This window comes from Pygocentrus nattereri, chromosome 14 (assembly GCF_015220715.1).
Source record: "Pygocentrus nattereri isolate fPygNat1 chromosome 14, fPygNat1.pri, whole genome shotgun sequence".
In the NCBI taxonomy this organism is placed as follows: Eukaryota; Metazoa; Chordata; class Actinopteri; order Characiformes; family Serrasalmidae; genus Pygocentrus; species Pygocentrus nattereri.
The window spans coordinates 37,917,641-37,931,204 of record NC_051224.1 but is presented as its reverse complement, the minus strand read 5'-3'; the positions used below and the strand labels follow the sequence as shown (position 1 = coordinate 37,931,204).

General features: G+C 42.0%; 1 protein-coding gene across 1 annotated transcript; it reads right to left on the bottom strand.

Annotated features, from left to right (window-relative positions):
* Positions 1 to 6,118: 6,118 nt before the first annotated feature.
* LOC108436673 (amine sulfotransferase-like) lies at positions 6,119 to 10,746 on the bottom strand. The gene is made up of 6 exons (XM_017713296.2): positions 10,469 to 10,746; positions 8,289 to 8,494; positions 7,850 to 7,976; positions 7,579 to 7,673; positions 6,764 to 6,935; positions 6,119 to 6,311 (listed from the first exon to the last, which is right to left on the bottom strand). The coding sequence occupies exons 1-6, from the start codon at positions 10,608 to 10,610 to the stop codon at positions 6,196 to 6,198; spliced, it is 858 nt and encodes a 285-aa protein (XP_017568785.1). The 5' UTR covers positions 10,611 to 10,746; the 3' UTR covers positions 6,119 to 6,195.
* Between the last annotated feature and the right edge of the window lie 2,818 nt (positions 10,747 to 13,564).

The following is a 13,564-nucleotide window of genomic DNA, read 5'->3' as shown; positions in this document are numbered from 1 at the left end:
AATTTCACTGACTGGCCACTTTATTAGAAACACCAGCCTTTCTATTTCACTAACTGGCCACTTTACATGAAACACCTACCTTGTGCTTCCTCTCTCTGGCCATTTTATTAGAAACAGCAACCTCGTAATTTCACTGACTGGCCACTTTATTAGAAACACCTGCCTTATACTTCCAATCCCTGGCCACTTTATGAGAAACAGCAACTTTGTAATTTCACTGACTGGCCACTTTATTAGAAACACCAGCCTTTCTATTTCACTAACTGGCCACTTTGCATGAAACACCTACCTTGTGCTTCCTCTCTCTGGCCATTTTATTAGAAACAGCGACCTCATAATTTCACTGACTGGCCACTTTATTAGAAACACCTACCTTATACTTCCAATCCCTGGCCACTTTATTAGAAACACCTACCTTATACTTCCAATCCCTGGCCACTTTATTAGAAACACCTACCTTATACTTCCAATCCCTGGCCACTTTATTAGAAACACCTACTTTGTGCTTCCACTAACTGGCCACTTAAAAAAAAAAAAAAAAATTATAGAGTTCAACTGAGTGATCTCAGAAACAGGCAGTATTTACCCTGGTGTGTTGATTTTTGGGGGTGGTAAGGGCCCCAATGTAGATACCAGGACAGCTAAATAGATCACAAATGATACGACTTTCAAAACAAGTCTTGAAGAGTGTCGTCAGTTTGACGCTCAGCTACATCCAGAGAACCGCAATGTTTGCCTTAACAAGCGAACACTGGTTGTGCTTTTCTAAGTGGATTAGATGTGAAGACAGATGGCCTGATTCAGTCACTTTATCATATCCATTCATCAGATCATATCCGTTCAGATGCAATGATATGACGTTTTCATTACGGAGTCCGTTAGTACGCAGCGAATGTGCCTGTGACAAGCAATCAAATGATTTTCTTTTTTTCCAAATGGAATTGTACCGGGAAGCTGGGATGAAAACTCAATCTAAACTGCCAACGTACACCAAGTGGTTTATCTATTACTTTGACAGCGTCTTGATTTTAATTACTTTTAGGCAAAATAAATGAGGCAGTTGCGCAATCTCCGGCGGGATGATGAAGAGCTATAGTGATATGATGGGAGGGATGATGCGTAAGGGAACAGAACAGTTTCCAGATCATCTGTAATTGATACCATCTTGCCTTGGGTATTAGCGTGATCAATGCGTCTGGTGATGCCGTCATGGTTCCTCGACCAGGAGCGGGCAGAATAAATCTGAAACACCAGTAACTCCACATGCGTTTCAGAGTTATCTGTACTCCAGCGCTGCGATGAAGGGTTTTCATAAGAATTCAGCCTGCAGTGAATGTCAGCTGCACAGAGTGTAAACAGGACTCAGATAGCGCTTTATGAGGTTTTTAATGATGCCTCCCAGGCCGAGATCTGAGATAAAATACCAAACATCTGCATGAGTGTAGGTGGTGAAAAAACACTGGGCCCACTTTATATTAAGTGTCTCTAATAACCAGTGGTGGATGAAGTACACAAATACATGAGTTAAAGTCGAGACCCCCAAGGTAAAATATTCCTCCAGTAAAAGTAGAAGTTCCTCCCTTTAGACCTCCACTTGAGTAAAAGTACTAAAGTATTTACCTTCAAATGTACTTAAGTATAAAGTAAAAGTACTAAAAGAGTAATTCTGGCTCTGATCTGGTCCTGTTATCATTTTTATAACCAGACTGGCTTCATGAACTCATTTCAGGTGAAAGTCCTCCAGCGTCTCTCTTGGTAAACCAGTCTTTTAATAGAACGTCATTAATTAGTGACGCTGACGTCTATTAAAATGATCAGAAGCACAAAACACTGAAGGTAAACAGTTTCCATCAGGGAGAACCGAGTGGCTCTGAAATCACTTTTTACACACAAGCAAAGTTTCAGTTTCAGATTTATTTACAACTTAGTTCCACGTTTAAGTTGAATAAAAACTGGCTTTAAACTCAGGATCACAGATGAGCTCCTTTACTATGTTGATCTGTAGGCGTCTGTTCATAAACATAAACCAGCCCAAACTCATTTACTATAAAATGAAATGGTGTTTGTTAGAGACCCTTAATACAAAGTAGGACCTAAACAACTCCCACATATCACACAGACAGTACAGGTTTTTCACTTTGACTGCACAGCTGAAAAGCTCCTTATTGCTCTAAACCTTGAGTCTAGCTGCCGTGTCCTTATAAACCATGCGCATAGTGAATTTTACATGATTGGATTTTTTCTAAGACTCGCATTAGATTTCTTTGTAGTGGCTCTAAAAGTCCAGTCATTACTGTCACCTGGCAGTCAATGTCAGAGTCAGTTAGAGGTTTAATTCCACTTCACTGAGCTAATGAACAAAACTGCCGTGGAGATAAATTCAATTAATTCAGGATGTTTGATGTTGTACCTGCTTTCTTCACTGTGTAAAAGATGAAGTTTCTACAGCTCAGGCTCCTTTTCAATCAGACTTGATTGATTTTTATGCATTTAAATGAAAACTGTTTTTTCTTCTTATAAAAGTGCAGCCCTAATGACTTATTCGGTTGAGTTATTCACTGAAGAAAGTGAACACAAACTCTGCAACAAGCTGATTTTTCAGATCAAAACAACATCCAATGGTCCAAAATGACTGGGAAAGAAATAACATACATTACCATACATTAAAGTCTCAGTGCAGTGGCTGGAAGAACAGCTGGAAGGTTGTGGGTTCAAATTCCAGAAATGACAGATTACCCCAGTTTATGCCCAAAAGCAAGGGGCAGTTAACTCTCCCACTGCCCCAAAGGGCGCTGCTATGCTGACGACTCTTTGCTGCTGCCAAACTTGGCAAAGTCAGAAAACAAGACGGCTAATTTCAACTGTTCAATAGACAAAGTAATTTTGAAACACCAACCTTGTGCTTCCACTCACTGGCCACTTTATTAGAAACACCAACCTTGTGCTTCCACTCTCTGGCCACTTTATTAGAAACACCAACCTTGTGCTTCCACTCTCTGGCCACTTTATTAGAAACACCAACCTTGTGCTTCCACTCACTGGCCACTTTATTAGAAACACCTACCTTGTGCTTCCACTCACTGGCCACTTTATTAGAAACACCAACCTTGTGCTTCCACTCACTGGCCACTTTATTAGAAAGACCAACCTTGTGCTTCCACTCACTGGCCACTTTATTAGAAACACCAACCTTGTGCTTCCACTCACTGGCCACTTTATTAGAAACACCAACCTTGTGCTTCCACTCACTGGCCACTTTATTAGAAAGACCAACCTTGTGCTTCCACTCACTGGCCACTTTATTAGAAACACCTACCTAGTGCTTCCACTCACTGGCCACTTTATTAGAAACACCAACCTTGTGCTTCCACTCACTGGCCACTTTATTAGAAACACCAACCTTGTGCTTCCACTCACTGGCCACTTTATTAGAAACACCAACCTTGTGCTTCCACTCACTGGCCACTTTATTAGAAACACCAACCTTGTGCTTCCACGCACTGGCCACTTTATTAGAAACACCAACCTTGTGCTTCCACTCACTGGCCACTTTATTAGAAACACCAACCTTGTGCTTCCACTCACTGGCCACTTTATTAGAAACACCAACCTTGTGCTTCCACTCTCTGGCCACTTTATTAGAAACACCTACCTTGTGCTTCCACTCACTGTCCACTTTATTAGAAGTGCCTACTAAATCTTTCCACGCTCTGGCCAACTTATTAGAAGTGCCTACCATGTCCTTCCACACTCTGGCCACTTTATTAAAAACACCAGCCTTGTCCTTCCACTTACTGGCCACTTTAACAGAAACACCTACCTTTTAATTCCACTAACTGGCCACTTTATTAGAAACACGTACCTTGTATTTCCACTCAGTGGCCACTTTATTAGAAACACCTAACTTCCATTTTTTATTTATTTTGTGAGCTCAACTTACTTTATAGCTCCACTATTTCAGCATCCACTTACACCCTGTAGCCAGTTACTGCACAGTTTATCAGCAGCCCTCTGCCCCACACAGCAGTGGTCAATTTCTGACCATGGGAGTCAAACTGTTTCAAGCAGCACTGGAGAAATTGGTGGCTAAAGTTACAATCTACCTCAATTTGTAGTGAAGCTCATAGAGCAGAATGGAACTTGAAGTTGTCTACTGACCTCTGCTGGTCATTATCAGTTCTGCACTGCAAGCTGGTCAGTGATGCTGGCAATGATGGCGAATGGAAGATTCTAAATACTACCAGGAGTAGGGAAGAAGTGAAAATGAAAGAGTGGCACAGTAGAAGACATTTGTTGCATGTTTCTACTGTACAGACAGCATAATTCACTGTAGACTGTGCATCAGTTTTCCCATGGGTGGTAATCTCAGCACATTTCCCTGAACTTCAGCATATTCTCCATTGCTTTTATTGTAAAAGTATTGTTAAATCATCATTTCAGTCAACAGCTTTTCTGAAAATTACTGCAATTATCACCCATGGTAAGTGATCATGCACTACAGATACAGCAGAGAGTGATTAGGTTGAAGAACTCAAGATTATTCCTTTAATTTTTAAACCTCATCACAGTAATGCAAGACAAGTTTATCTATACAGCACCTTTCATACACACTGGCCTCAGTTTAACACTGCTAGCTCTACTGAACTTGTCTAATAGACATTGTAGTTCCTAATGACCTGAGAGTTCTGCTCGACTCATATCACTGCAATAAATGAAATACACCAGTCAGATACTTTGTTAGCCCCCTTTTACCCTGTTCTTCAGTGGTCAGGACCCTCGTGGACCCTCACAAAGCAGGTACTATTTGGGTGGTGGATCATTCTCAGCACTGCAGTGACACTGATGTGGTAGTATGTGTTAGTTTGTGTTGCGCTGGTGCGAGTGGATCAGACAACAGTGTTGCTGGAGTTTTTAAACACTGTGTGAACTCCCCGTCCACTCGAATAGATTAGTACACAGCATGTGCTCGTTTTTTTTGTTTTTAGGTTTCTCAAGTTCAGGTAAGCAACAATTCTGTGCTTCTGATTGCAATTCCCCAATAAAATAATCTGTTTTAACTTGATTCAAATGCAGAAAATTTGTCCAATCCAGTTATTGATGTGCTCAAGGCACTTACAAAGTGAGTCAAGGGGACCATAGTTGTTTGGGGAGACGGCCAAGCAGGTCTGAGTATCATGTGCATAGCTGTGGTAAGATTTTCCGTAGTCTTGTAGGATTTGAGCAAGAGGAAGCATGTAGAAATTCAATAAGAGTGGTCCAAAAATTAAACCCTGGGGTACACCACAGATCTCTGGCACACTCTGAGAGATGACCATTGCAAAGGGCATTTTGCTATTGTTAATGTTATTGTTGATAATGCTGGAGAAGAAGGATTATCTAGTTTTGCACAGTATTGTTGTATTCACGCAGCCTGTCTTTGAAGATTTCTTTGTGAATCAGTCTTAATCACAGTCTCTCCTTTGGAGTTGAACTGCAGTAGCATTCCTCCATAGTGCTTTTTCATCCATAACACTATATATCCACACACACACACACACACATATATATATATACACACATTATTTATTTATTTTATTTATATATATTTATCTATTAATGGGCCAACACTATAGAAATTAAACTTGGATATATATAACTTTAATAGTCAGTGTACAGCTTATATAGCAGTATATACTATATACATGTATAGTTCCACATTTCAAAGAGGACACAGTAACAATCTGACATCCTGGTGCTGAGAGAGTCTAGAATGGCACGATCTAGTTCATTGCCATATTTGTTGTCACCAGCAATAACAAAATGATCAAAATCAGTGGAAATATAAGAATAACATGTAAATTGATCAATAAAACTAAAATTGTCCTCCAGAGACCTGAAGACAATAGCTAGCAATATTCTTGATGCCCCTTTTAGAACCACACAAAGATACTCAAAATATGTGAAGAAGTCACCAAACGATAACTGGTTGCTTTGGAAAGAATAATGAAATAGAGCTGCTATACATCCACCTTTCCTGCCAGCATGTAAGATTAAAGAAAAAAAAAGACAGTTAAATAATGTTGCAGCACTATTTAACCATGTTTCAGTTAAAAGTATAAAATCAAACTAAATAAATTCATTCATTGTGTAGCATAATGAAGGCACAGTATAGTGCAGTGCATTCATTACTTTATTTGGTTTTCATAATAATGGACTTTAATTTATTTCCCATATGAACTTGAATGGAAGATCCTTCATTTTTTCCTGATAGATATGATCAAACATCTCGTTCTGGGCCACAGTGAAGGTGTTTTTCCAGTCTCCAACTTTACCTGCATCAACACGCAACAGACACATCAGACACACTCAACTGGTCTAAAATCTCTGAAAACTCTTCTGTTAAAACAAAATTCTAAAGTTACAGGGATCTATGGGCCTTTAATTTTGTATAGAACCTTTACATTATGTGGAGGGTCTTCACATGTGCACTTTTGTGTTTTGTGTTTGTGTTTGCATTGAGGTATAAAAAGTACAAAGATCATTTATTTTTTTCAAGTAAAAAATTAAGTATTGAGCCAAAACTGTATAGTTTATGTATGTTAGAGACTGCTGTTGGAAACCAACAGGACTGGAAACAGTCTGAGTGTAGAGCATCAGGACGCTAAGGATAAATCAATCGGAGAACTACTAAATAAGAACAAATACTACAGTACTGAGCCATACTGAACATGTTTTGTTGTCCTTCTACAACTCTCTGCATGAAATATGATCTTTGAATTCTGACCTTTGCGCATGAATTTGCCCTGTACAGTCTCAGTAGGAAGGAACTCATAGTTGGCTTTGGGGTCCTCCTTCATATTTTTAAAGGTGGCTTTCTCCACAACACGAGAGATCGCAGCTTCGTCCAGATCTCGTCCCAAAAAGTGGGAAATCTTCTCCACTGCTGACCTCAGATCCTGCCATAATGCAGAAAGCACAGGATGGGAGGTACTAAGTATTATTAAAGATACTACATAACTCTTCATGAAATAATGAAAAAAGGAAGTGGCCCTTTTATGAGGAGGAGTAGCCTACATTTTATGTTTTTATATATATTTGTATATAGTTAAAAAAATGCTGATAAATTGGTTAGTGGTTTTCCTCCGGGTTCTCTGGTTTCCTCCCCCAGTCCAAAGACATGCAGTCAGGCCAATTGGACATGCTACACTGCCCCTGGGTGTGAGTGTGTGAGTGACTGTCTGTCTGCCCTGTGATGGACTGGTGAACTGTCCAGGGTGTATCCTGGCTCCAGCACCCCCCGCGATCCTGAAGGGGGAAGCGGCTTAGAAAATGGATGGATGGATGGTTAATGGTTAATTAGGATTTTCTCTCTGAACTAGAAGGAGATGGTTGGCTTGTTTGTCTGGTGGTATCCCAACTGGTTGCTTTGGTGTTGCTAGGCCATTGCTATGTTATCCCATATGTATGTATATATAAATATATATTCCTCCTTTCTATGCTCATGACTTATTATATGACTTAAGTGACTCATGTTACATTTTGTGTGGTTATTATATTTTGTGTGGTGAAATCTGAAACTTTCCCATGCATTTATCTTACCATGATCATGTCCTCATAAGTCAGGAATAGGATGTTGTACTCATCTCTGTGCGTGTGCCACTCTTGGATGTGATCAAACCATAGCGCTCCATAAACTGCAAAGTCCAGCAAAGCACAGTGACGGTCAGTTTTATAAGAAATTACATTTTTTTTTCTGTCTGTCCTTGCAGGTTTAAAAATCTGCCTAGAATGTTAAACATTGACGAGTTCTGCACGTCTTTGGCTCTTCACAGAAAATCTAAAGACCTTCACAGTCGGGATTCAGTCTTACCGTCTCCAGCGAGGAACTCCTGCAGAAACTCTTCAAAGTTACTGGGGCTCCCAACCTTCTTTAACGCATGGGAGAAGTGGAAGAATGACACTGCAACATCTTTTGGGTTTCTGGCCACGTAAACGATCTAGCATTTAAAACCAGGCAGTGACTCACATTAAACATTATTTTGAGGTTTGGTGCAATGACATCACCTGTACTAATATACAATATACTGATATATACTGTGCAAAAGTCAGAGACCACCTTTAATCTCAAGTCAAAATGAGCATTAATGGAGAATTTTCTGAGAAGTTTAAAAAATGAATTAAAGCTTCAAAGAAAATAGGTCTCCTAACAACCACCTGGAAGATCTGGTAGACACCAAACTGTCCCCATCAGTTAAACAGCGCTTCAAGCTTGCATGTCCTGTTGTAGCCTAGAGTGTCTCCTACTCTACCTTTGCCTTTTTGCCCATGAGTCCGGTTGGCATGAGCGCGGGCGTGAGGTGCGAGGTGAAGAAGCGTGGAGAAGCTCGAGAGCAATAATCGAAGCGTCCTTGATACTCCAGCCATGGCATTTTCTCCAAGTTGTTGCGAAATTCAGCTTTGTCTGTGCTGTCTGACTCACAGATCAGAATTATTATGTTCTGCATCCATATCGTTCCTGTTAAAATACACACTGGTCTACATCAATGTATACTTTTATTACAGGAAATCTCTGTATATATACACACACTGCTCAAAAAAAATAAAGGGGACACTCAAATAACACATCCTAGATCTGAATGAATGAAATATTCTCATTGAATACTTTGTTCTGTTCAAAGTTGAATGTGCTGACAACAAAATCACACAGAAATCATCAATGCAAATCAAATTTATCAACCAATGGAGGCCTGGATTTGGAGTCACACACAAAATTAAAGTGGAAACACACGACAGGCTGATCCAACTTTGATGTGATGTCCGTAAAACAAGTCAAAATGAGGCTCAGTATTGTGTGTGGCCTCCACGTGCCTGTATGACCTCCCTACAACGCCTGGGCATGCTCCTGATGAGGTGGCGGATGGTCTCCTGAGGGATCTCCTCCCAGACCTGAACTAAAGCATCCGCCAACTCCTGGACAGTCTGTGGTGCAACGTGGCGTTGGTGGATGGAGCGAGACATGATGTCCCAGATGTGCTCAATTGGATTCAGGTCTGGGGAACGGGCGGGCCAGTCCATAGCTTCAATGCCTTCATCTTGCAGGAACTGCTGACACACTCCAGCCACATGAGGTCTAGCATTGTCCTGCATTAGGAGGAACCCAGGGCCAACCGCACCAGCATATGGTCTCACAAGGGGTCTGAGGATCTCATCTCGGTACCTAATGGCAGTCAGGCTACCTCTGGCGAGCACATGGAGGGCTGTGCGGCCCTCCAAAGAAATGCCACCCCACACCATTACTGACCCACTGCCAAACCGGTCATGCTGAAGGATGTTGCAGGCAGCAGATCGCTCTCCACGGCGTCTCCAAACTCTGTCATGTCCATGACATGTGCTCAGTGTGAACCTGCTTTCATCTGTGAAGAGCACAGGGCGCCAGTGGCGAATTTGCCGATCCTGGTGTTTTCTGGCAAATGCAAAGCGTCCTGCACGGTGTTGGGCTGTGAACCCCAGGACGATGGGCCCTCATACCATCCTCATGGAGTCGGTTTCTAACCGTTTGTGCAGACACATGCACATTTGTGGCCTGCTGGAGGTCATTCTGCAGGGCTCTGGCAGTGCTCCTCCTGTTCCTCCTTGCACAAAGGCGGAGGTAGCAGTCCTGCTGCTGGGTTGTTGCCCTCCTACAGCCTCCTCCACGTCTCCTGGTGTACTGGCCTGTCTCCTGGTAGCGCCTCCAGCCTCTGGACACTACGCTGACAGACACGGCAAACCTTCTTGCCACAGCTCGCATTGATGGGCCATCCTGGATGAGCTGCACTACCTGAGCCACTTGTGTGGGTTGTAGAGTCCGTCTCATGCTACCACGAGTGTGAAAGACCACCAACATTCAAAAGTGACCAAAACATCAGCCAGAAAGCAGAAAGGTACTGAGAAGTGGCCTGTGGTCCCCACCTGCAGAACCACTCCTTTATTGAGTGTCTTACTAATTGCCAGTAATTTCCACCTGTTGTCTGTTCCATTTGCACAACAGCTGTGAAACTGATTGTCAGTGTTGCTTCCTAAGTGGACAGTTTGATTTCACAGAAGTTTGATTTACCTGGAGTTATATTGTGCTGTTTAAGTGTTCCCTTTATTTTTTTGAGCAGTGTTTTTGGACATAAAGCTTTTTTACAGCCATTGTTTGATTTATGAAAGACGGCATTTATTTGTTGACATTTATTTAATAAGTTCCTGAGTACTTCATAACACAGCAAAATCTCAATATTCAGAATACTGATGTGTGATAATAGTGAAAACTATGAAAAGATTTATTACAAAGCACCTAAATGTGTGTTGCATGTATTTGCCAGCAACTGTTTATATAGTGATAATTTGTTAAAGTTTGATAAGTTGAACATGACACAGTTATTACAATGATGTCATGGTAAGTATCTCCTTTGATTGTTAGGTTCTAGGTTGATCTACACTAACCATTCTAACATCATCTCACCTGATTTTGGGAAGGTCACCAGAAAAACGTCACTGTCTTGTATCTCGAAGTTCGGAAGGGAGTCGATGTGCTCGACTTTCAGTATGTCAGTGATAAAAACATGGCCTTTATATCTGCAGAGAGAGTCGTTGATCTTTTCCATTCTAACAGCCGCAGGGAGCTACACAGTCAAACCCTTTAGCTCCTGCTCTGCAAAGCACTCGGACAAAAAGCTTGAGGGACCTTTGAACTTTTAAATCTCACACGTCAGAGCGCGCGACCGAGAGAGCACGTCAGAGCGCGCGACCGAGAGAGCACGTCAGAGCGAGCACGTCGGAGCCAGCGACCGAGAGAGCACGTCAGAGCCAGCGACCGAGCGAGCACGTCAGAGCGAGCACGTCAGAGCCAGCGACCGAGCGAGCACGTCAGAGCCAGCGACCGAGCGAGCACGTCAGAGCGAGCACGTCAGAGCCAGCGACTGAGAGAGCACGTCAGAGCGAGCACGTCAGAGCCAGCGACCGAGAGAGCACGTCAGAGCCAGCGACCTCAAGCGGCTGCTTCGGCTGCGGGGGATGAGGAGCACTGGTCTCGGCTCGGATCTAAGCCTAAGGCCGTGAAGGTGTACTGCTCCATGCCGAGCCAGACCGAGCCATGGTCCGTTGCAAGTGGACGCTCGCGGGATGGTAGGCGCTCCGCCCGCCACCCGACAATTAGGAAGATCTGTGTAAAAAACAGGTTCTCCGTACTGGAAGAGCTGGATGACGCCACTCCAACAACACCCATCAGAGTGAGCTCTCCAGCCATCAACTTCACCCCCGCTCCATCCAAAAACTCCACCGGGCAGCGGGCCGCACCTGACCTGCAGAACTGTGGTTTAGCTCCGAGGGACATCCCCACCTCCAGAAGACCATCCGGCCAAGCTCCCTCCCAGACCCACACCCTGAGCGATCAGCCTGAACCCCCACAAGAAACTGCCGATCAAACACCACTGATCACCGAGCCGCAACCTCATCGTTTACCCCCGCGCCAGACCCGCAGATAGTTGGCGACTCGATCGTCAGGAACATTCAGCATCGCTCAGCTGCTGTCCACTCAGTCTCTGGTGCAAAGGTCTCTGACATTACGCTGCAGCTTCCCAGTCTTTTAAGAAAACACCATTCAGTGGAGAGGATAATAATCCACGTGGGATGTAACGACATCAGAAACCAGAGCACAGAACTGTTAAAAAAGGACTTCACGTGCCTGCTGTCCTCCATACAAGACTGTGGTAAATCTGTTTTTATTTCTGGACCAATTCCTTCACTAGGAAGAGGCTCAGGTCATTTTAGTAGACTTTTAAACCTCCATACCTGGCTTCAGAATACCTGCCTCTCCCAAGGCTTGACTTTTATAGACAATTTTAACCTCTTCTGGAATCGCCCCTCCTTCTATAGATCTGATGGGATTCATCCCAATAGGCTGGGTGCTCAGATTTTAGGACATTATATGTTTTACTCTGTTTTTAATTTGAAATGACAACTCAAGACCTACAATGCAAGTTCAATTATACTAGTAGTCATTAATAGTAGGAGACCTAGGACCAGCATTTTTACAAGAAATACCAAGAATCCTCATAATTTTAATGTTTTTATTAATCGAGATAATCTTATCAGCATTAAGCCATCTCTAATTTCCATAAACCCCCAAGAAAACTGTACTGATAACCCAATGAGTAGTCTTGAGAGTTTTAAGAAAAGAAAAGGTTTAGGTATAATCCATCTGAATATTAGAAGCCGGCGTTATAGGTGGCGTTTTATAAGCACAAACTAGTTTTAAATGCCACGAAAAGTTCATGCTGTTTTCCAGATCTTTTAATACTGATTTTAGTACTGTAAATATTACTACCCTGGCAGGATCCACTATTGAGAGAGTCACGGAATATAAATACCTTGGCATACGGCTGGATGATAAACTCAGTTTTAAACCACACATAAATAAACTAGTCAGTAAATGCCGACAGAAGCTGGGTTATTTTTATAGACAGTCCTGTTTCCCCATGCACGCCAGAAAAAGACTAGTTGAAGCAACTTTACTGTCAGTGCTGGACTATGGCGATATGCTCCCTCCAGCTCTCTCAAATTACTGGACCAAGTGTATCGCTCTGCCCTGAGGTTCATCACTGGAGATCCGTACAGAACTCACCACTGTGAGCCGTGTGTGAAAGTTGGGTGGCCCTCTTTAACGGTACGAAGGGAAACACACTGGTTGAGTTTTATTTCTAAGACACTCTCCGGTCATTTGCCAGAATATATCACTTCATTGACGAATAACAGGAATTATCAGACTCGCTCTAGTAACTGGATCAGCTGCCAGGTACCAAGAGTTTTTACTGAACTGGGAAAATCTGCTTTTAGTCACAGCACCAGCTGGAATTCACTACAGGACACACTAAAACTCGGCTCACTGGCGTCACTCAGTCATTTTAAACTTTTAATATCAAACCACCTTCAGACAGCCTGCACCTGTTTTACTTAATCATATTTATTCGTAACTTTTATTTTTGTGTTAGTTCTCCTTAGTTCTTTATCTCTTTTTATTTATTTATTTATTTATTTTAAGTTTTTTTTATCATTACTTTTTTAATTTGTGATATTGTACGATTACCTTATTAATTTCTTATCTATTTTTGATCTTAATTTCTTACAATTTAAATCTCAAGTTCTATTTTTTTATCTACTTTTATATTTTATTCACTGTTATTTTCTTCTTTTAATTTAAAATGATTAAATGTAGTTATTATTTTCTTTGTCATGTCAATCCCTGTTTTTGTAAATGCACGGCTACATTGAAAATGAGGGTTGCCCTCAATGTACTTCCGAGTCAAAATAAACGATTGATTGATTGATTGATTGATTGATTGATTGATCTCCATAGTAACATTAGCTGCTAACGCGCAGTACTGAGATACAGTGGTTAATGTTTTCCAGGGTGTAAAGATTCAAACTGCATTTGTGTGTATTTAGGAAATTAAGTACAACCACATCACTACTCCATATGAATCCATAGCGTTATACAGTTTTGCATGCCTTGTGCTGAGGAAGACTGTATTGCTGCTGACAGAACAAAACCTTGTATCAC